The 27,306-nt window shown below is 40.8% G+C and overlaps 1 protein-coding gene across 1 annotated transcript; it reads left to right on the forward strand.

Annotated features, from left to right (window-relative positions):
* Window positions 1-6,412: 6,412 nt before the first annotated feature.
* On the forward strand, window positions 6,413-26,885 carry LOC309473978 (plexin-A1-like). Its single transcript, XM_082136276.1, has 4 exons — window positions 6,413-6,744; window positions 20,141-20,278; window positions 22,414-22,514; window positions 26,223-26,885. Exons 2-4 carry the CDS (start codon window positions 20,228-20,230, stop codon window positions 26,380-26,382), a joined length of 312 nt encoding a protein of 103 aa, XP_081992402.1. The 5' UTR covers window positions 6,413-6,744; window positions 20,141-20,227; the 3' UTR covers window positions 26,383-26,885.
* The last annotated feature ends 421 nt before the right edge of the window (window positions 26,886-27,306 follow it).

Consider the following 27,306-nt stretch of genomic DNA (forward strand, 5'->3'; position numbering starts at 1 on the left):
AAAATAAAACTCAGCCACTGTGTCTTCAGTGGTTCGGATTTAGGAACATCAAAATGATGCTGTGTTCGTTATTACACCCAAGAACAGAACACCACAATAACTCAGAGACCATTCTGCTCATAGACAGTGCTCCAGCGTATCAACAATGACCGCGCGGACTAGGGTTGGGCATCGTTTTGATTTGAACGATTCTGATTCCGATTCCGATTCTTCATTTCGATTTCGGTTCTTTTCGATTCTCGATTCCGATTCTTTGAGGGGTGGAGTCAAAACCTGTCACAGGCTCATTTCACAGAGGAACATTTTATTTTGATTTAGTTTTAGTTTTGGGAGCTGCAGCCCACGTGGGAGAAAATTAGGAATGCCTCTGCACCATACCAAAAAACAGATTTATGCAGAACTTGCACCCTGGTCTGGACTCTCTGGACATAACTAACTCAATGTATAAAAGCTCACTTTAAAACACCATTGATTTGTATCATATTCCGGTCGCGGTTTAAAATGGTTTTAAGTAAAAAAAAAAAGATGTTGAAATATGTTATATTTAGCATTTTATATGCAGATAATAGCTACCTTGCTTAGCACGTATACTATAAACATTCTCTATTCATTTTAAAAAAAATACCTCATATCACGTTGGTCCACGTGAGATGATTGACAGCTGTACAGCGAATGAGAGAGCGCTGATATCATAAACTGACGCGAATCAGGAAGAGCAGAGACAGAGCTCGATGTGTTCGCTGTTTGAGCTCTTCAGATCGCAAAATGCATTGGAAAATGAATAGTAATGTTATTCTGTGTGACGAAATATTTTACAAACATGTGATGATAAATCATTATTTCTCCAAATATGCGCACCATTGGATTAAGAGCCCTGGCGGATGCTGTTTATTGCATGTATGTGAACACAAATAAACCGGAGAAGACGTGAATGACGCTTTATGAGTGATGATTTCTATTCAAAATAACAAACATTACAGATTAATTATTTTGCACTCGATCCTGGCAACGTTACTAACGTTGGTCGCGCAGGGTTGCCTGAGGAGGACGAGACAGTGCACCAGCGCTCAGAGACAGTGGACATATGTCGAACACGCTACACTCCTTGTACATTTTGTACACCATGCAGGCGTAACGTTAGGTGTTTAGTCATATTTGTAGTGCATCCGCCCGTGCAAGAAATAAGTTTGTCACATGTGTTGCACTCTGCCGACCCAGGCTTTTTTAAGGTGAAATAAAGCCACACATTTGAGCGCCGCTTACCGTGCTCCATGCCTGCAACAGAACAAGCGGGCGCGGCAAGCACTTCCGGAAATCCAGTGGCCACTATGGAAACCAAAACTTGCGCGTTTGGAACCGATGATCGGAATCGAAAACAAATTTTCTAAACGATTCCAATGGCATCGTTATTTTTTAAACGGTTCCCAGTTGGAACCGGTTCTCGATGCCCAACCCTAGCGCGGACTATGATTGACAGCTTGCTCACGAGCTAGAGCGGGTCTGTGTTGAAACGCTGCTGTCAATCAACAATCGTGGGAGGGGCGTCGATTTTGTGACGTCACAAAATCGAATGGCTTGATTTGAGACGGGAAAACATATAAGGAGATTTAAAAAAAAACACTGGATGGATTTTTATCATTTTATGATGGTTGTGTACAGGCACAAAAGAGCTCTAAGCGGGTGGATTAATAGAGAATGAAAGATGTTTTTGGGGAGCAAAACCGATACAGAGTGGCTGAACGTGTGATGTCTAAATACTTCAGCACTAGAAACTGTTCAAGACTCTTAGTTTTTATATTTTTTACACTTTTTTTCATGATTTATTGAGTCAAAATAAATTATAATAGGCTCTTCACACTGTGCTTACCACTGACTTAACGTATTTTTATCTCATGGCCATTTTCAGAGATTTAGTACACTGCTAATTAACCTATTTACTGCCGTCCGTCTGACAGAAGCACCTGTGTGCTCTTACTCACAGAAACACAGAAACCAGCCGTTTAAACCTCATCAGAACAGAATGTTGAAAATCTGGTGCTGATTGAACGATTCACACTGATCCGATGATCAGGGAAGTGCGTTTAATACCTCGTTTAACGCATGAAATTGTTAGAACGTAGTTTATATAGAGTCACATGTCTCTCTCTCTCTCTCTCTCTCTCTCTGTCGTGTTTGGTTTCGCCTCTCACATAATCAGCAGTCTGAAAACCACACACACACACACACTCATGTTTGTTTTGCTTTACTTGTGAGGACATTATTACATTATTATAAAAGCTTGTATATGTAAGAATGCTTAAACATCTGAATAACAATGAGATCCTATATAAACATCAATATGGATTTCGGCAGCAACACTCAACATATATGGCTCTGTTACAACTCATAGACAAAATTTCTGTAGCACTGGATAACAACATGTTTGCAGTTGGTATATTTTTAGACTTGTCAAAGGCTTTTGATACAGTTGATTATGAAATTCTGATTTCCAAACTTTACCGTTATGGGTTTCGGGATGTTGTACTCAAATGGCTTAGGGATTATTTGATTAATAGAGAGCAATATGTATTTATAAATGGCAGTACCTCCAAGAGAATTAAATTATGTTGTGGTGTACCTCAGGGATCTATTCTTGGGCCACTCCTGTTTCTCATTTATATAAATGACCTAGCTTGGATGTGTGAATCTGCATTGCCCATTCTATTTGCAGATGATACTACTGTTGTTATATCACATGCAAACTTTGATTCCTTGATGAATGAAGCTAATGATGTTCTATTGTATATCGCAAAGTGGTTTCAGATGAACAAACTTTCACTATTAACGCATTATAGTCCTTCACGTCTATTGCGATCTCAAAATTCCGGCCAGTTGATAATACCTAGAATATCAAAATCGACTGCTGGCGGTAGATCCTTTTCCTATTTAGCACCAAAACTCTGGAACAGTCTTCCTACCATTGTCAGGGAAGCAGACACACTCTGTCAGTTCAAAGCCAGATTAAAGACACATCTCTTTGACCTAGCATTCACATAATACATTATAGACTTCTATAATTTAATGTTAGGCTGCATAGATTAGGTCAGCCGGAACCGGGAACACTTCCCATAAATCCTGATGTACTCGTTACATCATGAGAAGAATGGCATCTACGCTAATTTTAGTGTCTGTGTTTATCCCGAGGTTTTCCTGCAGCCTGCCGGATCCGGGCCGTATCCAGATCTGACGATGGACCTTCGCCTGGACCCGATGACAACGCAGTGCTGAAGTTTCAACTAGTCTGTCCCTATGGAGGATCCCTCTACCACTCTACAGATAAGGCGTTGTCGGGAAAATTCGTTTCGCGTTCCTACCCCTAAGCGACAAAATAAAATAAAATTCTTTATCAAAATTTATAAGGAAAGACAAGTACTTTTACTTTGGCTTTTAGGCTTGGCTTGTAGGGAAAATCCAAACCTGCGTAATTTCAAATGCACATAACTATAGAACCCATTCTAAATGCGCATGTGAACGCCATCAGCGTTTCTCACAGGTTCGCGTTTAAAGTCTGTGTAGAGGGAATGGTGTCGTCTTAGCGGCCCCTAATTTAAAAACAAATGATCGTTGCGACGGAAGCAAATCAATCAAAACTAACTTTAGATGGAAAATAACTTAACTCTGCTATAAAGCCAAAACAATCTCTGTTACCTTAAATTATACGCTTATCTCTGTGAAGCTGCTTTGAAACAATCTACGTTGTTAAAAGCGCTATATAAATGAAGATGACTTGACTTGACTTGACTAAATATAGAAAAATCTAATTATATAGTTTTCAGGAATAAAAATAAAAGGTATTTAAAAGAAGATGCTAAATTATTTATTAATAACATTGAAATCAACCAAGTTACAGTAATACAATTTTTAGGGGTATTATTAGATGAAAAACTTTCGTGGAAAAACCACATTGATTATGTGTGTGTAAAAATCATGAAGTCACTTGGCATCATTAGAAAAGTTTGTTCATTGGTAAATCAATCCTGTCTTTTAACTCTTTATTATAGTCTATTATATCCTTACATCTCTTACTGTAACATTGTTTGGGCCAGTAATTACCCTTCTTCTCTTCAAAAAATACTTTTGATTCAAAAAAAGTTTGTTAGATTGGCAACAGTATCAAATCGGTGTGAACCATCGGCTCCTCTGTTTAAGCAATTAAATATATTTTGTCCATTTTCAGTATAAATATCTATCAAACATGTATCTTTATGTATAAATATATGGCTCAAAATCAAAGCCTCCCAAAAGTGTTTAAAAACTATTTTTTAATTAACTATGATGTGCATTCATATTCAACCCGACAAGCAATGAATGTTCATCTTCCTTATTATCATACAACTCTTGGTCAATTTTTCTTAAAATATAGAGGACCGTCACTTTGGAATACTATTCCCGGTTTTATTAAAACCAGCTCATCATTGTCAGTATTTAAGTTAAGAATGAAAAAACACTTGTGTGATTGTTAAAAATGTTTATATGTGTGGTGTCTTAAATTGTCTGCCATTATTGTGATGATTGTTGTTATTTATTTGGTGTGGTATTAACTGTAAAAACTAGAGGGGAGGTCTTATTATAAGCCCTTGGGGGTTTCGTACCTCTCCTGCATAATCCATATGAATTGTTTAAATAGCTATTTGTTTTATTCTTCTGTTCTTGTTTGTGCTAAATAAATAAATAAATAAATAAATAAAAAATAAAACATTCCCTAGGCATAATGGTTTTTATTCTGTACAAACTGTATATTCTATCCCCCTAAACTAACCTGACCCTTAAACCTACCCATCACACAAAACTTTTTAAATTTTTTTAATAAAACACAGTTAAGTTAAGTTTAGTATGTTTTCAAATGTTTTAAAGACAATTTAAATACAAGGACTCAGGAAATGTCCTCATAAATCACGTTCACGTTGTAATACCAGTGTCATTATACAAATTTCTGTCCACATAAACACACACACACACACACCTATTGTCGTGGAGTTATGTTTGTGTGTGTTTTTTTGGTTTGTCTTTCTGTAATCTGTTTAGTCCTGCATTAGTTTTCACCTCACTAGTAAAGTGTGAATGTGTGTTTGTGTGTGAGAGAGAATGTAATTACTTCAGCACACACTTCTGAGTGTATGTAATGCTTATCTTCTCTGCGTGACCCATGAGGATTGAGAGAATACTGCATCAATCTACTGTTATTCCTGCCGTTCCCGGATGACAAATGTTGAATTTTCTGTCGAATTTGAATCACTGAATTTGTGGAAGCGAAATAAAATGGGCCGAACATTGCCTGTCGAATATTATAGGTTGTATTTTTAAACAATGAATATTTTGGAAGTGAAATCTGAAAGGTTAATATGGATTGAATTTTTAATAATGAAAACTTTAGTTTAGTGTGAAATGTTTTGAACTGAAATATTCACAGCTTAAATATACAGCCATGTTGGATTGTATATACTATTAGCCTTTTCACACATTAGCTGACTTTTTTATCCTTACATCATCACCCTCAATACATTTCCTGCAATACAGTGACCTTGCTTTCCCATTTTGGCATCCATGTAATAGCGTGTGAGTTTATGTGTATGTGTGTGAGTGTGTGTGTGTGTGTGTGTGTGTGTGTGTGTGTGAGTGAGTGAGTGAGTGAGTGAGTGTGTGTGTGTTACGACCCTGGCTCAAGGGAGGCAACATAGAGGAGTCACAAACGTCTACTATGACCAAAATAAGGTTTATTGCAAACAAAGTTAAACAGACAAAGAACAATGGTGGCTGCTGCTAACAGTGCTACTGCTCCAGGCTGCAGTGTGTGAAAGAGAGTGGGTGGAGCTAAACAGGAGCTTTTAAAGGCTGGCCAGCAGACCCAGGTAATTCGGGAAATGATGGGAGGAGCTTCCAGGATACCTGCAAAACAGGGCACAGAATAACTTTGGACATAACGTGTGTGTGTAAGAGAGAGAGTGTGTGTGTGAGAGTATGTGTGTGACATCCGCTGATACTGTTTTTAGGAAACCCCACCCATACCCAGTCATTGACCCTTTTGGCAGAGTCCCTTTCTCTAACTCTCTCTCTATTCCTCTGCTTCAGCCTCTCCAGATCGATGATAATTTCTGCGGGCAGGATTTTAACCAGCCTCTAGGGGGCACCAGCACCATCGAGGGCATTCCCCTCTTCATCGACAAAGATGACGGAATCATAGATATCATATAAAGGCTAGATGTCTTAAGGCAGAGTCACTTCCGGCATCACCGGCGGCCATCTAACCACAGGGGAGCAGTGAATTAAGGTGAGTGATCAGCACGCACAAAAATCCTCTTATCTCGCTGAAATCTTGACGGATTTACAAACGGTTTGGTTTCTTACAAACGTTATTAACGTGGCTATAATTCCAAATGCTTGAACATTTATGTTATAATTATTCATATGTATGAAGTGTCATAGCTACCTCTCTGACGTTTATAACAAACCAAACCGTTTGAAAATCGGTAGAAAATTGAGCAAGTTATGGTTATTTAAAAGTACATGCACCATGTTATGAGTGAGCGAGCACACTGTGGTATGATGGCCGCCGTGTGCGGACGTCGACCTCCATTGGCCAGCAGCGCGCACGAGACATCTAGCCTTTATATGATATCTATGGACGGAATGACGTCAGTCGCTGTGTACGATTATCGCGGGAACACAGTGGTCTTCGCTGGAACACGCAACGGCTGATTGAAGAAGGTAAGAGGCGTGCAGCTCTAGATTTGATCTCTTTGTTCACCTAACATTTATTATTCAGTAGACAAAAGGGAACTGGAGCGCTGCTGGTATCCCTTGTATCCTCTGGTGCTCATGGAAGGTAAAATGTTCACACAAAACAATTTTTTTATAATTGTTGTGTCTCTATAGGGACAGTATATTGCTGTTCATAAATGATGACTATAGTTTTTTTAATGTAATAGACCCAATTGCCATTTTTGTACACTATTCATGTTGTTTTAGAACCATCTTGACTATGAATTAAGAATTATGATGTGTAACTGGTTTATTGACTTTTGGTGCATATTGTGTGGAGTACACTGGATGTTTGCAGTAGTTTCACTCCTGTTCTTCCACTTGGAGATATCTCATTTGGTCTTTTTTGGTTTAACCTCTGGTTTTAGTTGTGCTTGGGAATGTTTGTAACTGTTCATTAACTACAAATAGCCAAGTGTTTGAAACAGTCTAGATGTGTTCAGCAGAGATTTGGAGAGGATTGTTGCGCTGTGGTTTTCATGCATTGTTTATAGTTGATAGTTTCTATTGTTCTGATTTAGGCATTGATACGCTGTGGAAAGTGGTTTTATTGGCCGATATTTGAATTATCGGCACTGGCCAATTGAGGACTATTTCAATAGAGCACTATTTGTAATGCATTTCCACTAGATTAATCACTTATGCTTGTGTTATTCAAATTTTTTAGGTGACTTAACTTTTGTTGGTGTTTTAGGGTGTCTTCAAACCTAGTTCATTTGAACTCTCCTAACGCTCTCAGAGCGCTTCAGCGTGTATATGTGAACAAACCAAGTGATCAGACTCCCCTAAAGGGGCCAAAAAGCGAACTGTACGGTTGGTTTGTGGGTCCGTTTGTGGTTCGATTTCTTTGTGATATGTGAAAGCGATGAGGTCCCGGTCCACTTTGCGTTTCGTTTCAACATATGTAGGCCTACTGCTTTTGAAGAAATATTGTACTATTGTGCTACAGTGTAGCCTATTCTATGCAGTTCTGGCGCCTCCGTCCCAACATACTGCACAACACGAAATTAATTCACTTCACATGTTAACGCAGCGGTAGAGTTACACTCACGTGACACTGCAGTTATTCGCAGTCATGAACGTGTATAATTTGCATGTGTAAATATATAACATAATGTTGCATAACATTTCACACGAAGCGCACGCACTCTAGAAGCTTGCAGCGCGTGAGTACTGAGCTAAGTTATCTTTTGCGTCTTGTTGGGCTTAAACTGTCAAATACACACACAAAAAATACATAAACACAGTCGGTTCTGTCTAAAGTGAAAGTAGACAAAATAATACACATATGCTGCTGCTGGTCCTTAATTAAAACATCAAAAGAGAAAATCACTCACTGATCTTAGCTGAAAAACTTCAGTAGCTTAAATAAGAATCAATGTATAATTTTTACAGTGAAGTCTGTAGCATTTGATTTTTTACATGGGTTTATTCAATTTCGTATTTTAATGGTGCTGTTATAGGCCTACACCTACTATGGCTGAAAAAATAAAGCACTGTTTATTTCATTTGGATAGTATGTTTTGTATTTGTAATGTGCGACTTTGTTCTTATTTTATTCTTAGATTTTTATTTTCGCCCACTATAGCCAACTTGGACATTTTTCTATTTTTCTGTTATATTTTGTTACCTTGCAAGGCTTGGTTTTTAAATAGGGACATAAGTGTGGCTGTACTGCTCAGTCACTTGCAAAATAGTAAAACAACATGAAAAGAATTGTGATAAAATCATGAATCGTGATTTTCCTGAAAAAATCGTGATATGATATTTTTTTGCCATATCGGCCACCGCTAAAAGAGGATGTAAGAGAAGGACAGCGTTACAATGCCACGTAAAAGTAAAACAAAAACAACAAAAAACGACAGAAGTACATGAGCAACATTGCGATAATTTGACAAGATGATGCTAAAACATATTTTTGAAAGGACTTCAGTTAACAATACGTTTTTGCATGTTGCTAACTAACGTCATTTTCTAACCTTACTTGGCGTAAATATCCTAAAAAAAATCATTTGACCGACCATACTTCATACTGAAACTTTACCTCTAAAAGCACAGACAATTTCCATTTTAAGCTTTCACCAGAAATTAAAAGTTTACAAAGCTCAATATGCTTTTATGCAAACAAAGCAAACATTTAAAATGAAACAAGTTTTTAATCTTTTCAGAAAATTTAAACATATGTAGCCAAGTGGAATAATCATTACAGAATGACATTTGACATAAATTGGTCGTGGTCCCTTTAAGAGTTTGTGTTGCGACGCTCACTTTACGGCATTGCCTCGTGCAGTGTGCATTGCGCTAGTTTGAGTGAAGAGAGAGCAGAGATTGCACGTTAGAGCTCCCGGTTTTGATCAAATGCACACCTAGTTAAGGTTTGATGAGATAGTCTTTCAAGGACGCCTGAGAGTTTGTGCGCGCTGGATCTGGGTTGATCACGCGTGAGACACGTGCAAAGACTGGCCTCTACCGTAATTCATTTCCGAAATTGTGCTAACTGTTATACAAGTACTTTGTTAGCCGAATGCATTTTCTTTGCATTGTATTTAATTTGATTTGACTTAAATTTGTTAACCAATTGTCTTTCATACCAAATTAGTACACCAAGAAATCAAAGACTTTATCATTTAAATTGTATTATTTTTGTTTATAAATATTTGCTCCTTTCGACCGCTGTCCTTCATAGAGGCAGCAGCCAGAATAAAGCCCCAAAAGTAATTTTTGTATCCTGTGTTGTTTCATTTTACCACTGGTTACATAATTTGGTACCAGGAGTGGGGTATCTGGCTGTTGGGAGCTTATATGTAATTTTTTTTCGGTTTGAAATACGGTAGAGGTGAAGATAGGTTTCTGTGGAACGTGGAGTGGAGGCTGTCTTCTGGGGTCCAGGCAGTAGTCCAGTGAACAGAAGTCGGTTGGAGGTGACTTGGTGGTGACGATACTGCTGGAGGAGAGAGGAAGAGTGCTTTATTTCCACCGGAATCCACAGAGTGCTGTGTGCGGAGACACCTATTCAGAGACAGTCTAAGAGAGATACAGAAGTATCCAAAGAATTGAAAACATATCCTTTTGCTTCCAAAAGAGTGACGAACTGATTAAGAGACTGGTTTTGCTCTGTCAACTGTTTTTGTCCTCTACAGCTGAGTTAATTTGTACATTTGAAAAATGTCACAGTCAGATGATGATGCTTCAGTTACACATGAGCATGATGATGCACAGGGTGCAGGAAGTAGTATGCATGACATTCAGGGACAAATTAAAGAACTTAGCCGTAAACATGAAGAGACTAGAGCAGCCATTGCTAATCTGAGCAAAGAGCCATCCAGGTCTTATATTTATGTACCTAGAGAACGTCAGATACAACCATTTAGTGGTGATTTAAGCAAAGATGGGAGAAATGTTGACGAGTTTATTGAAGAAGTAGAGAGGGTGCTACTGGTCCGAAACCAGACCACAGAGGATCAGTTAGACTTCGTCCTGTCACTCCTAAGAGGTGCAGCTTTAGAAGAGGTCAGATTACGAATGGGGAATGAGTCAGACGAAACATGTGACCTTTTTGACTATCTGAGAGCAGCTTTTCGAGAAAAGCGCAGCATATCTCAGCTATTGCAGACCTTCTATAGTCGTAAACAAATGGAAGGTGAAGATATCCGTGCGTACTCACATGCGTTGTCACAGATTCAGAACTCCATCCTGAAACAGTCACCAAATGCAATGGCAAACGTGAGTTCAGCTATTCGGGACCAATTCATTGAAGGCATTAGAGATTCTAGCCTCAGAAGAGAACTTCGGAAGCTTGTAAGGGACAAACCAGAGTCCACACTTATTGATGTGCGTGACGAAGCCCTCATGTGGTTTTTAGAAGATCCAAAGCCTCGTGTCACAAAAGTGGTCAGCAGTCGAAATGTTGTTTCTGAGACCCCTGAAGCTCAGTGTGCTGCTATTAATGTACCTGAAACAAAACCAGTTAATCTGGAAGACGTTTTGAAAATTGTAGCAGAACAAGGAAAGGCTATAGGGGAGCTTACAAGAGCAGTTGAGAAACTCACAGCACAGGGCAGCAAGTCAGAACCTATAAACCAAACTAGACCCAAGGTGCAACCAAGGTTTACAGAAGATGGCCAACCAATATGTTTCCGTTGCAATGGTGTAGGACACATCGCTAGGAGGTGCGTGAGGAAAAACAGACAGGCTGTCGCAGAGAATGCTACTACCTCTGTACCGCCGGGAAATGCCCACCCTCGTTTGCTGTGAGCCAGGCAGTTCGGGGGCAGTCCATTGGCTCAACTAACATGGATACTAGCCGTGACAGACTACTCGAGCGTGCTGTGGGAAAATGTCCTGTTGCTAACCTCAGTATCAATGGAGTGAGCGTTGCTTGTCTACTGGACACAGGGAGCCAAGTCAGCACTATTTCAGAGAGTTTCTTCAGGGAACACCTGTCTGGTGAAGATAAAGATATACTTTCAACAGCAGGCTGGTTGAAGCTGACTGCAGCTAATGGTTTGGACATACCTTATCTTGGTTACCTGGAGTTGGAAGTCAAAACCATGGGTATTGTCCTTCCAGAATGTGGCTTCCTGGTTGTCAGAGACACACAGAACTCCTCTCTAGTACCAGCACTAATTGGCATGAACATTATCAGCAGATGCAGGCAACTGGTCCATGCGGAGTTTGATACCACACTTGGTGGGAAATTGCAATCAGATTGGAGAGAAGCATTTCAACAGCTGCACAGTGCCCATAGCCAAGAGAAAAGAATAGCAGTACGGGTAGCTGGAAAAGACATGATCCACATACCTGCTTCTTCAGTTGCCACGGTGATGGCCAAAGGTACAAAAGATGTGCTTCATGATGGTTCATTTGATTACCTGTTGGAGCCCATGAACACACCATTACGGGGTGGACTCATTGTTGTTCCTTCTCTGGTGTCGTCAGAGACATCGTTGTTTCCTGTGCAAGTGGTGAATCTTTCCTCAGAAGACATCTGGTTACAGGCCCGAACCAGGCTCGGGACTTTAACGCATGTTGAGAGTATGAAGTTAAATGAGACGTATGAGGTGAAATTCCAGCGTGTTTCAGCTGATATGGAGGAGATCACGGTTAATGCCAAAAGCAGTCAGGTATTGGAGAACAGCACAAAAGAGTTCCTCAATAAGCTTCATATTGGTGGCACCATTGAGCAGCAAGCAGCGCTGAGTGATTTGTTAATGCAGTACTCTGATGTGTTTGCGCTTGAAGATGAAGACCTTGGTTTTACCGATAAGGTGAAACATGAAATCCATGTGGCCGATGATGTCCCAGTGACACAGCCTTATAGGCGTATCCCACCCACACAGTACAGAGAAGTTCGAGAACACATCAGTAGGCTTCTCAAGAAGGGAGTGATTCAAGAAAGCACCAGTGCTTATGCTTCCCCTATTGTGCTAGTGAGGAAGACGGATGGCAGCCTCAGGCTATGTGTCGATTACAGACAGCTCAACGCTAAGACCCGCCGAGATGCATTCCCTTTACCTAGGATAGATGAGAGTTTTGATGCTCTTCAAGGAGCAACATTCTTCTCTTCAATTGACCTGGCGAGTGGATACCATCAGGTTGCTGTTAACGAGTGTGACAGGCATAAGACTGCATTTACAACTCCCTTTGGGATCTTTGAGTACTCCCGTATGCCTTTTGGGGTGTGTAATGGGCCATCAACGTTTCAACGCCTGATGCAGACTACAATGGGTGACCTAATCTTTCAAATCATGCTAGTGTATTTAGATGATATACTGGTGTACTCTGCCACTTTTCCAGAGCACTTGCAGAGATTGGAAATAGTCTTTAAGAGGTTGAAGGAAACCGGCCTTAAAGTAAAGCCTGAAAAGTGCCACTTCCTGCAGCAAGAAGTAACCTTTTTAGGTCATCGAATCTCAGCAAAAGGTGTTGCTACCGATCCAGGGAAAATTGAGGCGGTAAAGCAATGGAAAGTCCCCAACACTGTGAAGGAATTACGCTCGTTCTTAGGGTTCTGTAGCTACTACAGAAAGTTCATAGAGGGTTTTTCTAGGATTGCTGGACCCCTTCATGATTTAGTGAATCTGTGTATTTCCCAGTTTGGCAGTGCGAGGAAGGATTTTAGTGCTTTGTGGTCATCTGAGTGCCAGTCAGCATTTGAGCTCCTGAAAGAGAAACTCACCTCTGCTCCTGTGCTGGGTTATGCAGACTTTAGTCTCCCGTTCATCTTAGAGACTGATGCGAGTAATGAAGGTCTGGGAGCAATACTACACCAGCAGCAGGGCGAGTCTAAGAGAGTCATTGCATTCGCTAGTAGGAGACTTCATAAGGCTGAAAGAAATGACCGAAACTACAGCAGCATGAAACTGGAGCTGTTGGCCCTTAAATGGGCCATCTCGGAAAAGTTTCGTGGTTATCTGCTGGGCTCCAAATTTGTAGTTATCACAGATAACAACCCTCTGTGCCATCTTAAAACAGCCAAGCTCGGTGCAATTGAACAAAGGTGGGTCGCCCAACTAGCTGTTTTTGACTTTGAGGTGAAATATCGCCCTGGCCGACACAATGCAGCTGCTGATGCTCTGTCTAGACACCCCTTCAGCAGGGGAGCTTACCATTCCCGACGAGTATGACAACTGTGTTGCTATTTGTAATGTAGTCAATAAAGGGACAGTCCTGGAGCCTCACTTAGTGATTGCTGGTGAGAGCTGTTGCAGGGTCAGACAAATTCGTGCCTTGGATTGTGGAGAAAATACAGGCAATGACAACCAGGGAAGTACGCATACCATGCCGGGCTATAAAGTGGAAGAGCTGGTAGATTTCCAGAAGAACGATCCTACCATCAGTTCTTTCAAAACCTTCTGGGAATGCAAGAAAAAGCCCTCCCGCTCTGAAAGATCTCGGCTTTCGAAGTCTACCTTATCTCTAATAAAGCAGTGGAAAAGTATCCAGGAACAAGATGGTTTGCTTTATCGCATTGTGAAGGATCAACATCAAGGTGAAATTAAACAGTTGCTCCTACCTGCGTGTTTAAAAGAACCTGTCCTCGAAAGTGTGCATGAAAACATGGGACATCAGGGGATTGAGCGCACCATTAGTCTGTTGAGACCACGATGCTTCTGGGTGGGAATGTACAATGATGTGGAGCAATGGATCAAAAAGTGTCAGAGATGCATCTTAACAAAAATGCCACAGCCCAGGATACATGCTCCAATGAAGCCCTTTCTAGCTTCCAGACCCCTTGAAGTAGTGGCAGTGGATTTTACTGTGCTTGAACCCTCCTCTGATGGTCGGGAAAGTGTGTTAATCGTGACCGACGTCTTCACAAAATTCACACAAGCATTCCCAACTAGAGATCAGAAAGCTGAGACTACCGCTAAACTCTTGTTGAGGGAATGGTTCATGAAGTATGGTGTACCTGAAAGATTGCATTCTGATCAGGGAAGAAATTTTGAGAGCGAAGTGATTGCTGAGCTTTGTAAAATGTATGGTGTGAAGAAAACCCGCACTACACCTTACCGGCCTCAGGGTAATGCTCAGTGCGAGCGTTTTAATCGAACGCTCCATGATTTGCTACGCACGCTTCCCCCTGAAAAGAAAAGGCGCTGGCCAGAACACCTTGCTGAGTTGGTTTATGCATACAATGTCACGCCACATGCGACCACTGGATACTCACCATACTACTTACTTTTCGGAGTCCATCCACATCTTCCAGTCGATACCCTGCTAGGTCACGAACAACCTGTGGACAGAAAACAAGACTGGTTAGGGGTTCATCAGGAAAGATTGAAGGAAGCACACAAAAAGGCAAGAGAATATGCTGAACACAAGGCCGCTGAGAGGTTAGCCCCTCTGAATGACAAGGTGTATTGTCCTGTGATCAATGTTGGTCAACAGGTGTATCTGCGTCACAGACCTTTGGGTAGGAATAAGATACAGGATTCATGGAGTCCTACCGTATACAAGGTCATAGATGTGCAAGGTACCACACACACCGTTGAGCCTCTTGAGGGTGGGCCTATAAAGAGAGTGCATAGAGCTGACTTGCGACCCTGTGTCATTTATACTCCTGAGCCAGAAGTGATGGAGAACCATCCTCCTTCAACACCACAGCCTAAAAAAGTTTCTGAACTGGTTGAAGTGCATTCTGATCCTGATTTTGTTGTGTTAGAGGAAGTTACTTACCCCAGTTTGCAAGAGACAACACAGATTGAAAATTCCACGGAAGATGAAGCATTGGTAGATCAATCCAACTTGGTTTCAGCTAGCACTGAACAGAAAGATTCTGTGGGTGAGCAGATTGCCCCTGACACTAGCCGTGCTCTGGAAGTGGAAGAACCAGTACTGAGAAGGCCTGTACCAACGCCTAGGAGAACAAAAAGGGCCAATGCTGGTCTGCACTCGAACCCCTTTAATGAGCCGAGATCAGGATGTAATGCAGTGTCACTTAGCCCCGAAGTCTTTTCTCAGGTGTTAACCAGTTTAGGCAGTGTGTTCTTTAGAGAAGCTGTCAAAGAAGTAAAGAATATGTATTAGTCATCGAGGACAATGACATTTAGCAGGGGAGAATGTAGCCAAGTGGAATAATCATTACAGAATGACATTTGACATAAATTGGTCGTGGTCTCTTTAAGAGTTTGTGTTGCGACGCTCACTTTACGGCATTGCCTCGTGCAGTGTGCATTGCGCTAGTTTGAGTGAAGAGAGAGCAGAGATTGCACGTTAGAGCTCCCGGTTTTGATCAAATGCACACCTAGTTAAGGTTTGATGAGATAGTCTTTCAAGGACGCCTGAGAGTTTGTGCGCGCTGGATCTGGGTTGATCACGCGTGAGACACGTGCAAAGACTGGCCTCTACCGTAATTCATTTCCAAAATTGTGCTAACTGTTATACAAGTACTTTGTTAGCCGAATGCATTTCATTCTTTGCATTGTATTTAATTTGATTTGACTTAAATTTGTTAACCAATTGTCTTTCATACCAAATTAGTACACCAAGAAATCAAAGACTTTATCATTTAAATTGTATTATTTTTGTTTATAAATATTTGCTCCTTTCGACCGCTGTCCTTCATAGCGGCAGCAGCCAGAATAAAGCCCCAAAAGTAATTTTTGTATCCTGTGTTGTTTCATTTTACCACTGGTTACACATAATTTCAAAGTTATGAGGAACCGTCGTCTTCCATTTTGCCATCAACTGATCAGTTTTCAAAAAACAGTCATAGTGAAGTGTGTGAGCGCCAAGCTTATAAGCGTTAACGAAAACGAACGAAAAAACGGAAACTAGGTGGGAAAAAACATTGTCATTAACTGAAATAAAAATAAAAACGAGGCATTACAAAAAAACGATAACTAACAAAAACGGTAATGTGTGTTTGGCAAAACTAACTAAAATAAAATAAAATTGTAGAGTGAATGTCCTTAGTTTTTGTCTTTGTCAATGTCTTTCATAGAGCAAATAAGGTTATATCTTTCAGAGTTGAAATTTCCGACCATAGACATACAGTTTCCGACTGGCAGTGTTTCCCACACATACACTAATAGTGGCGGTGCGCCACAGAATCAACACCAGCCACCACATATTGCGTTTCGTTATTCTTTTTTTTTAACGCTATTTAAAGGGGTGGTTGAGTATGATTTAACTTTTCTAACTTTAGTTAGTGTGTAATGTTGCTTTTTGAGCATAAACAACATCTGCAAAGTTACAACGCTCAAAGTTCAAAGCAAAGGGAGATATTTACTTTTAAAGAAATAGTTTTCTAAGGACTACAACAAACGGCTGGTAGAGACTACACGACATTCCTCTAGGGTTAGTGACATCACCAACCCTAAAATTTACATAAACCCCGCTCCCAGGAACACGCAGTCCGTGAAGAGGAAGAGTTTCTGTAGTGGAGCACATTTGTGAGTCAGCTCAAACTGTAGCATTCGTCTTTTCACATGCAATAGAAAGTCACTCTGTGTGCATCTCACAACAGTTCCTAGACGAGTGATTTATAGATTATCATGACAGAATATGCTAATTGAAGATAGTTAACTCCACATCAGCAACATAAATTCACCAACTAACCATTCAGAGACGTCATGTTGCATTCTACATGTTGTCACTTCTTCTTGAGCCTCTCCATCTTTGTCTGACTCCATTTAAACATAAAAGGCAGAACAGTTTCTGTCATTTTAGTGTGTGTCTGCGTGAGGTAATCGGAGCTGCTAACACACGAGCTCTTGATGTCTGCGCACCACGACCTTGTGGAGTCGAAAACGGTGGGACAGCGTGACCTGGTCGAAAGGTTCCTTAGGGGGGCAAGGAGACTAAATCCTCCTCGCTCTCCTCTTATACCCTCTTGGGACCTCGCAGTGGTTTTATCTGCCCTGCAGAGAGCTCCCTTTGAGCCATTGCAATCAGTCAAGCTTAAGTTCCTGTCTATGAAGACAGCGCTCCTGTTCGTTTTGGCCTCCATCAAGAGGGTAGGGGACCTGCAGGCATTTTCGGTTGACGAAGCGTGCCTAGAATTCGGGCCGGCTGCGTGATCCTGACACCTCGTCCTGGATACATGCCCAAGGCTCCCACTACTCCTTTCAGGTATCAGGTGGTGAACCTGCAAGTGATTCCTTCGGAGGAGGCAGACCCAGCCTTGGCACTGCTCTGTCCAGTACACACCCTCCTTGCTTGCGTAGACAGAACGCAGTGTTTCAGGACCTCAGACCAGCTATTTGTCTGTTTTGGTGGGAAGCTAAAGGGAAAGGGTCTCTCCAAGCAAAGGTTGTCTCACTGGATAGTGGACGCCATTGTCTTGGCTTACCAGACACAGGGTCGATCATGCCCCCTAGGGGGTGAAGGCACACTGCACCTGGAGTGTGGCTTCCTCCTGGGCTTTAGCGCATGGCACCTTGCTAACAGAAATCTGTAGAGCTGCAGGCTGGGCGACACCCAACACTTTAGCGAGATTCTATAATCTCGGGGTAGAGCCAGTGTCCTCTCATGTACTCGCTTCCACTAGCCAGTTAGTAGGACCTGCTCGGTGTCATCGCTTGCTGCGCCATTCCACTCCACGGACTGGATACGTGCACTATTTCACTCAGATGAGTTCTCCTCTGACCCTGAGTTCCTCCTGCACTGTCGATGCCGTCACCAGAGTGCATGCTCGGTTGGTCAGCCCTCGTGATTGGCTAGGTGCGTCCATGTGCATGGTTCCCTGCTTGGGAAACCCCCGCATGTGTATTTCCACGGTAAGTCTCCACCGAGCACGAGTCTTTCCTTCAGCAAGACCTCTTGCCATCTCGAGGTTGAAACATTCCACCCTGCGGGCAGGATACCTCTGAGTTCTTCCTTATGCGTCCCGTACTCGGGTCATATGTGTATTCTAAGTCCTCCCTGCGGGTAGGCACTGTGTTACAGTACATATTCCACCTGGGATATGCTACCCAGTGTACCTTGGTATTCTTGCATTAAGCCTTACCCTTAGTCCGTGCTAGTCTCAAAACAGGTAGCTCAGACTTGCGCAGGGCACTGGAAGACAGCTGCTGTGGCGAAGGTGGTGAACTCGAAGGTGACAGGCTTCTGAGTGAAACCCCCATTTCGTCAGTCACTGACGTAAAGTCTACGTTCCCTCCTCAGGGAATTATTATTATATATTATTATTACATTATTGTGGTTTATAATCTACAATTCAAGATAAGCCCTGGCCCCTGTGTCTGTTTCCCAGTTCTCGTCATTTGAATGCCTGGTTTTGAGTATTTCTGCTCCTACATCTACCATCATTGCTACAGTCTACAAACCACCTAAGATTAAGTCACATGCAGCTTTTACATAAAAATTTGCTGATTTTCTGTCAATGTTGAGCTTGAAGTTCCACAGAATTCTTCTTGTGGGGGACTTTAACATACATGTGGACCGAAGTGACTCTGTGGCGGCTAAGGAATTTGTATCGCTCCTTGACTGTCTTAACTTCTCACAGTTGGTAACTGGCCCGACTCAAGGCCATACCCTGGATCTTGTGATTACATTTGTATCACTGTTATCAACTGTTGACATATGACTGTCGGATCATTCAGCTGTTTTCTTTAATCTGGAGCTGCATCATTCAAGTGTGCCTACATTCCGGAAGTGGAAGTCTATCGATCAAACAGTTTTTTCCAATTCTGTTATATCCACTTTAAGTGTCCTGCATTCTACATCTTTGGAGGAGAAAGTTTCACAGTTAAACAATGCTCTTGTTACCAATCTTGACTATTTTGCTCCTCTAAGGTCACATAAGGTTACTTCATCCCGCACTGCTCCTTGGTATAATGACAATCTGCGTACTAGGAAGGCTGCATGTCAAAAAATGGAGCGCAAATGGCGTCTTACTGTCTTGAATGTTTATTTTTTAGCTTGGAAGGATCTTCTGGGTGACTACAGAGCATTAATTGATTTCTCTCAGACTATTGAAAACAATCAAGGAAATCCCAGACATTTGTTTCAAACTATAAATAGACTGCTTAAAGTTGATGCTGCCACCATCTTGCCTGCTTCACAACAGCTGTGTAATTCTTTTCTTCATTTCTTTAACACTTAAATTGATCATGTTTGCTAACAAATCTCTGTTGCATCTGCTCTCACTGTCTCATCTCTGTTCATCTGGGTTTTTACTTCTCTTACTAATTTCCTACATCTTGATTCTGAGGCTCTCAAAAGGGAGATATCAAGCATGAAATCTACCACTTGCTTGCTTGATCCTATTCCCGCAAGCTTATTTCAATCTTGCTTCGATGTTTTGAGCCCTGCTGTCCTCAGTAGGCTATTATAAATGACTTATTGCAGACAGCGGGTGTTTGTAACTCCTGTACCCCACAAAAAAAAAAAAAATACAGTATATATATTCGCTTCGCCGGATGATTTTAATAATTTTCGACCTATCTCTAATCTTCCGTTTATGGCAAAAATACTTGACCGTGTTGATGCTTCTCATTTGTGTAACCATCTTGCAATTAATAACCTTTTTGAACCCCTTCAGTTGGGTTTTCGTAAATTCCACAGTACTGAAACGGCTTTGGTCAAAGTTACCAAAGATTTGTTGATGAGCTATCGCTCGTTCTCGTGCACTCTGTCTTGTCACATGAGCGTGCATTTTCGAGTTCGCTTTTCTGTCTGCGTGTGGTGTTGTGTTTTATGATCATAGAACACAACACCACACGTATTTGGCCAGAGAAGGCAAAAAATGTGAAAAGAATTGCTGAAATTTAAAGCTGGTTTGTAGCATACCGAATACAGACTACCTTGCTGTTATTAGTACTGTAGTGTTATTTAGTGTTCAATTATTTTAGAGGATTGCGATATTAATGAGATGTTGATGCTCTTGTTTTGTCAGATTCTGATTAATTCTGTGAGCCCTTCCCAACCGGCGCTGGTGTACGAGAGCGTCCCGGTGAGCGATGGCAGTCCGGTGTTACGGGACATGCTGTTCAGCCCCGACCTCCAGTTCATCTACACACTCACCGACAAACAGGTGAGCACGTGCCTTTACACACTTCATAATGATGATTTCAATGAAGAAACACCTGGACCGGATCACTTTCAAAACGTGTTGCAATGAGAATTTGATGTCAAAATGTGCTTAATTGCCATTAAAATGTCAAAATGCATGAGATCTTAATAGTCCCACAAGTAGGCTGTGTGTTCGTTCTGCATAATCCATTCATTCCAACTCAACAAGACAGTTCTGCACAAAGCTTTTACAAACGTGATGCTCATCATGCAACCAATAGTTTCATCTTCATGTCATTGCACACTGACATACATACACACTCCACGGCCTAAATACGCAAATGCTTCAGAGTCAATGACTGGATCATTATTGCAGTGATTATTATGTTTAGCATGTTATATGTTTGGCTGCAGTTCTTCTAACCCTCATTGATGGAGTGTGTAGCTTTTCATTTCTTAAACAACATATATAAATATATTAGATGTTCTTCTGTCCTTTTGTTCCTTTAACTTTCTTAAATTTGATGGTTTTTTTCGCTCTTTTTTTACATTTAACTTTATTTTTCTGTCAATCTGATTTCTGATTCCTTCCTTCATTCCTTTATGTAATTATTCATGTTTGTTGCAAAATATATATTATATTTGAGATGTTCGTAATGTAAAAGCATGTCCTGTGTGAATGTCGTCCTATCTTATCACTGTCAACATTTGTAAAAACACAACCATCTCCCACATCAGCTGATAGCTTTGAGTTTCTGTTGTATCTGATATATAGAGGTTGATATAGAGATATGTACGTGTGTGTGTGTGTGTGTGTGTGTGTGTGTGTGTGTGTGTGTGTGTGTGTGTGTGTGTGTGTGTGTGTGTGTAATGTCATCATCGTGTCACACATATTTGATTGATGTTTGAAGCCTGAGGCGCTGAGTTTTCCTTATCTCTGAGATTGAATGTGTGTGTTTTGACACACTATCATCCGGTGTAATGTGTGTCTGTGTGTGTGTGTGTGTGTGTGTGTGTGTGTGTATGTGTGTGTGTGTGGGTGTGTGTCATTTATCTTGAATTCATTTGCGTGTGTTTTTGCTGCAGGCTGCAGTTTAACACGCTGAATATCAGATGAACTCCGCTCACGGCTGCTCGCCTGTGTGTGTGTGTGTGTGTGTGTGTGTGTGTGTTACATGATGACTTTCACCATGTATTAAAATGACAAATTAATATTAAGCTTGCGTCAAACATGTTGTCTTTAATGCATATTCGTTTTCTTTATTTTACACTGTATATTTTCACACACACACACACACACACACACACGCTGACAGGCTGCATATGGTGAACTAATATTACAGAGAAACGGATGTGCCCTGAACCCTAAACGCACACACACACACACACACACACACACAGACCTGACCTCGCCATCCTCACTATCTCACCATCTGTTCTTCATCTCTGCTTGTCTTCATCCCTCCATCACTGTTTCTCACCCTGTAAACTGATACTCACACCTGTGTGTGTGTGTGTGTGTGTGTGTGTGTGTGTGTGTGTGTGTGTGTGTGTGTGTGTGTGTGTGTGTGTGTGTGTGTGTGTGAGTGAGTGTGAGTGTGTGTATATGTGTGTGAGTGTGATTAAAGTGGATTCATATGCTTCCCATCATGCACTCTGGGTTTATATTTGCCCTTAGATTAATAAGTTATTTATTAAAAATATTATACACTTGTGTATAATTACACAAGTAAGTACTAATTATTATTAATGATCTATTTATAGGTTATGGTTTGGTTAATTTCTTGTAATTATACATAGTGTTAGTAAGTACATATATCATGTGTTACTTCCACCTTCTTTCATTCCATTTCTCATTTGCTTCCACACACACACACACACACACACACACACACTGATGTTATTCTGTTTTCGGAAGGAGGAATTCAGGGTTCCTGTCAATCAAATGCTGATTTCTGTCGTAACTTTCAGATGGCGCAGCGTGTGAGAAGCTGATTCTGTGCCTTACACACACACACACACGCAGAAAGCAGCAAACATTTGTCACCCTCCAGCGCTCATCTCTAGCCTGAAGCGACTCATGGTCTGACCACAGACAGTTATACTCTGATTTGCTCTGTGTGTGTGATATGATTAACGTGTGTGTGTGTTGTGCAGGTGACGCGTGTGCCGGTGGAGAGCTGTTCTCAGTACACGAGCTGCTTCGAGTGTCTGAGCTCCAGAGATCCTCACTGCGGCTGGTGTGTCCTTCACAACATGTAAGCAAACACACAAACACCTTCATATCAACACCTTTCCTCGACTTCACATTACATCTCATTTGACAGACAAAAATAACTTGAATATTTAACCTATTAATGAACTGTTTAACCCTAGAAAGCCTACTGTATCATATTTAATACATGAAAAACATGATCAAAACTTTCTGAAAATCCTGTTGCTCATTCTACAACATGTCTTCTTTCTCCTGATTTATAATTCATAAGTAAAAGGTTTTCTAGTATAATTGTACAAATATTCTCCTTCAGCTCGTGATTCATGTGTCTTTTTCCTGTGAAATCTGTACTGATAAATGTAATAACTTTGAATATTTCAAGATAAACACTTACTGGACTGAAGCAACTGAAGATTATTGATTATCCAAACATCATTTATTAGAAAAATCTGGAGTTTAAAATATGATCATCGGTCTTTTGAGGAAGGTTTATTTGTTCATCTCTCAATCATCATTGTATTGCATTGCATTATATGTTCTAAAACTACAGCTTTGATCATAAAACTAAGCATTTTAAATATCATCTTACTAAGACATATCATTGGCAGATAAAGAGTGACAACTGATATTTATATGCATTTTATGTCAGTATCTGCTGTACTGTTATATATATCTCAGTTATTTACATTACAAGCATCAGAATTTCATTTTATGATGTTTTATAAACAAAGTTCGGGAGGAGCACGTTCAAATAATCAATCCAATCTACTCGTCATCAAACAATTATGTCTACCCTAATCAGCATGACAAGAAGTGTATATATATATATCCACACTGTCAACTCACCTAATATTCCTTGACAGTTTTCCAGCATCCCTCCACCACCCCGACTCCTCACTCTTGGCTTAATCTTTTACAGCCAGGAATACGGGGGGAGTACTCTGGGTTCGGGCCGAATACCGAGCCCGGAGCCCTCTCCTCGGACAGCACGCCAAATACGCATTTATTCTATCTAACTTATTTGTAAGTGTGAACTAGTGAAACTTCTTTTTTCGGACTATTATTTGATGTCCCAGGCTTTACAGGGTTGAAGGATTTAACTTGTCGTCCTGAACCTGTTGTCTTGGTGTGTGTGTGTGTGGTTTACCACCATCTAGCGTGTCTTTGCACATCAGTTCATCAAACTCTTCCTCAGGCTGAAGTGGAAATATTCATTATGATTCACATAAACGGGTCCTTGACGCTCCTCTGATCTCAGTCACGAGAGAAACATTAGCTGGATTTCAGCCATGAACTCAAACTGTGGTTAAAAAATAATTAAAAGCCAAAACATACTTCCGTCATTCTCTCTTCCACAATAACCGTCACATTCAGTGATTATCCCTGAAGATTCAGATGTCAGCTTTATCTTCAGATGTCTGAATTTGCCCTTCAGGGATTCATGAAGTGTGTGTGTGTTCATGTCTGAGCGCTCGGGTCTCGCTCCAGCGCAGAAGTCAGCTTCCAGATGTAAAATATCACATTTATTTTCTCCATAGTGACACTATTGTTTTTCTAACTATAACTAACTTTATGGCCGACCACTGAAGGTCACAGTGATGATATTTGCATCTGTAAAAGTTGATGTGATTTCAGCAAATTTAATACATTTTGTTTTGTTTTCGAATTCCCATTGAAGAGAGATTTAGTTGGCACTACCCAACTAAATATATATAAATAAATATATAAAATAATAATAATAATGTCTAATTTATATAGTGCCTTAGACACGTACGTGTGTGTGTGTGTGTGTGTACAGGGGGGTGAACAAGCATTTGATACATTGCCGATTTTGCAGGTTTTCCTACATACAAAGCATATAGAGGTCCAGAAAATCACATTGTATGATTTTTAAATAATTAATTTGCATTTTATTGCATGACATAAGTATTTGATCACCTACCAACCAGTAAGTATTCTGGCTCTCACAGACCTGTTAGTTTTTCTTTAAGAAGCCCTCCTGTTCTCCACTCATTACCTGTATTAACTGCACCTGTTTGAACTCGTTACCTGTATAAAAGACACCTGTCCACACACTCAATCAAACAGACTCCAACCTCTCCACAATGGCCAAGACCAGAGAGCTGTGTAAGGATATCAGGGATAAAACTGTAGACCTGCACAAGGCAGGGATGGGCTACAGGACAATAGGTAAGCAGCTTGGTTAGAAGGCAACAACTGTTGGCGCAATTATTAGAAAATGGAAGAAGTTCAAGATGATGGTCAATCTCCCTCGGTCTGGGGCACCATGCAAGATCTCACCTCGTCGGGCATCAATGATCATGAGGAAGGTGAGGGATCAGCCCAGAACTACACGGCAGGACCTGGTCAATGACCTGAAGAGAGCTGGGACCACAGTCTCAAAGAAAACCATTAGTAACACACTACGCTGTCATGGATTAAAATCCTGCAGCGCATGCAAGGCCCCCGTGCTCAAGCCAGCGCATGTCCAGGCCTGTCTGAAGTTTGCCATTGACCATCTGGATGATCCAGAGGAGGAATGGGAGAAGGTCATGTGGTCTGATGAGACAAAAATAGAGCTTTTTGGTCTAAACTCCACTTGCTGTGTTTGGAGGAAGAAGAAGGATGAGTACAACCCCAAGAACACCATCCCAACCGTGAAGCATGGAGGTGGAAACATCATTCTTTGGGATGCTTTTCTGCAAAGGGGACAGGACGACTGCACTGTATTAAGGAGAGGATGGATGGGGCCATGTATCGCAAGATCTTGGCCAACAACCTCCTTCCCTCAGTAAGAGCATTGAAGATGGGTCGTGGCTGGGTCTTCCAGCATGACAACGACCCGAAACACACAGCCAGGACAACTAAGGAGTGGCTCCGTAAGAAGCATCTCAAGGTCCTGGAGTGGCCTAGCCAGTCTCCAGACCTGAACCCAATTGAAAGTCTTTGGAGGGAGCTGAAAGTCCGTATTGCCCAGCGACAGCCCAGAAACCTGAAGGATCTGGAGAAGGTCTGTATGGAGGAGTGGGCCAGAACCCCTGCTGCAGTGTGTGCAAACCTGGTCAAGAACTACAGGAAACCTATGATCTCTGTAATTGCAAACAAAGGTTTCTGTACCAAATATTAAGTTCTGCTTTTCTGATGTATCAAATACTTATGCATGCAATAAAATGCAAATTAATTACTTAAGAATCATACAATGTGATTTTCTGGATTTTTGTTTTAGATTCCGTCACTCACAGTTGAAGAGTACCTATGATAAAAATTAGACTTCTACATGTTTTGTAAGTGGGAAAACCTGCAAAATCGGCAGTGTATCAAATACTTGTTCTCCCCACTATATATATATATATATATATATATATATATATATATATATATCAACACACATATATATTAGATGCGATTAATCGTGATATACTTCATAATTAAGATGTCAGAAATTGTATATTTTACTGTCTGGGAAGTACACGGTTTCTCAAGTTCATATGCTAAAAATTACATTTTTATTTAAGATTCGTCTGGAAGCTGGTTGGTTTGATTCATGGCTTAAAACTCTTTATTGAAGAATATTTCTGAAATCCCTGTGAAGAAAATGAATGTTTTGCCCATAAGCAGCTTTAATGACGATTTGAAGTCCTTCAGTGGAGCTCAAACCTTCTCAGTGTTATATTAGAGTTTGTTGATACTCTGAACCTCTCAAGGCTGGAACTGTTGTGTTAATGTGAGTTTATTCTCTCTCTGTCCTCAGTTGTTCTCGCCGTGATCACTGTGAGAGAGCAGACGAACCCCAGAGATTCACTTCTCAAGTGGATCAGTGTGTGGAGCTGCCGGTCCAGCTGTGTGTTAAAGTAGATGCTACTGTAGCGTGGCCAAATAAGGGGAAGGTTTTATATAATAATATTGACTAATAAAATTGGATGTTTAGTCATTTGGTTTAATTGTTTTCTCCTGAACGCTGTATTTTACGCCCTTCTGTATTTGTCTTTGACCTCAAACCGCATCATCGCGAGAGCTTTCTCTTGACCTCACACGTCACCAAACAGGAACTAGACGGTGGTGTTTTACCTAGACTAGTAACCGGCTTACCGGTGTTCGGGAGATTTGGAATCTCATTCATAAAAAAAGGGACCGATCGATCTGGGATTGCCTGTTTTAGCTGGCTGTTTTGAGTGTGTGTTGCCGTCCCGTCTTTGAGGAGTACGTCTGTATCTTGAATTGATGGATTACTTTCCTGGAAGACTTTAAACAGTCAGAAACTGTCCAGAAACTGCTCACGGATTCTCCACACCACCGGTGGAATCTGATCTTTGCACCTAGGGCGCACACTATTGTAAATGCTGTGAAATTGTTAATTGTATACATATTGTTATTTTTGTTTGTTTTGTATAATACACTTGGGTTTTCTGCTGAACTATTTGTGTTGACATTTGTTATTTCTCCTCCATACTGTTAATTTCAGAAACGGGACAGTTGTTCTCTTCATATAGTGTAAACTCCACAAAATATTCTATTGGAGTGTTACACTACATCCACAGCCACTTATATCTGGCACTTTTCCATAGATGTTCATTAGGAGGGTTAGCAGATACGAAGTGATATGGAGGAGCAGATGTCGTGTAGAGTGTAGTCTAATGGTTTTGTTAGTTTTTGTTTAGATTTTATTTTGTGAACACATTTCTATTTAGTTTTTATATATTTAGTTTTAATAATTATAGTTGTAATAATTGTTTGAGATTGAACAAAGAACCAAACAAATGCAACTTAAAAGTACAAATTATTCATTCATACTCATTCATATTAAAAATTTAATCTTGTTAAACAAAAACTATGTG

This window comes from Leuciscus leuciscus, assembly GCF_965113295.1.
Source record: "Leuciscus leuciscus genome assembly, chromosome: 14".
Taxonomy (NCBI): Eukaryota; Metazoa; Chordata; class Actinopteri; order Cypriniformes; family Leuciscidae; genus Leuciscus; species Leuciscus leuciscus.

Bases quoted from the DNA above. Each gene is read 5' to 3' on its own strand.
- LOC309473978 (XM_082136276.1), top strand. From the start codon at position 20,228: ATGCTGTTCAGCCCCGACCTCCAGTTCATCTACACACTCACCGACAAA. The intron at 20,279-22,413 runs GTGAGCACGTGC...TGTGTTGTGCAG, and splicing joins ACACACTCACCGACAAACAG to GTGACGCGTGTGCCGGTGGA. The intron at 22,515-26,222 runs GTAAGCAAACAC...CTCTGTCCTCAG, and splicing joins TGGTGTGTCCTTCACAACAT to TTGTTCTCGCCGTGATCACT.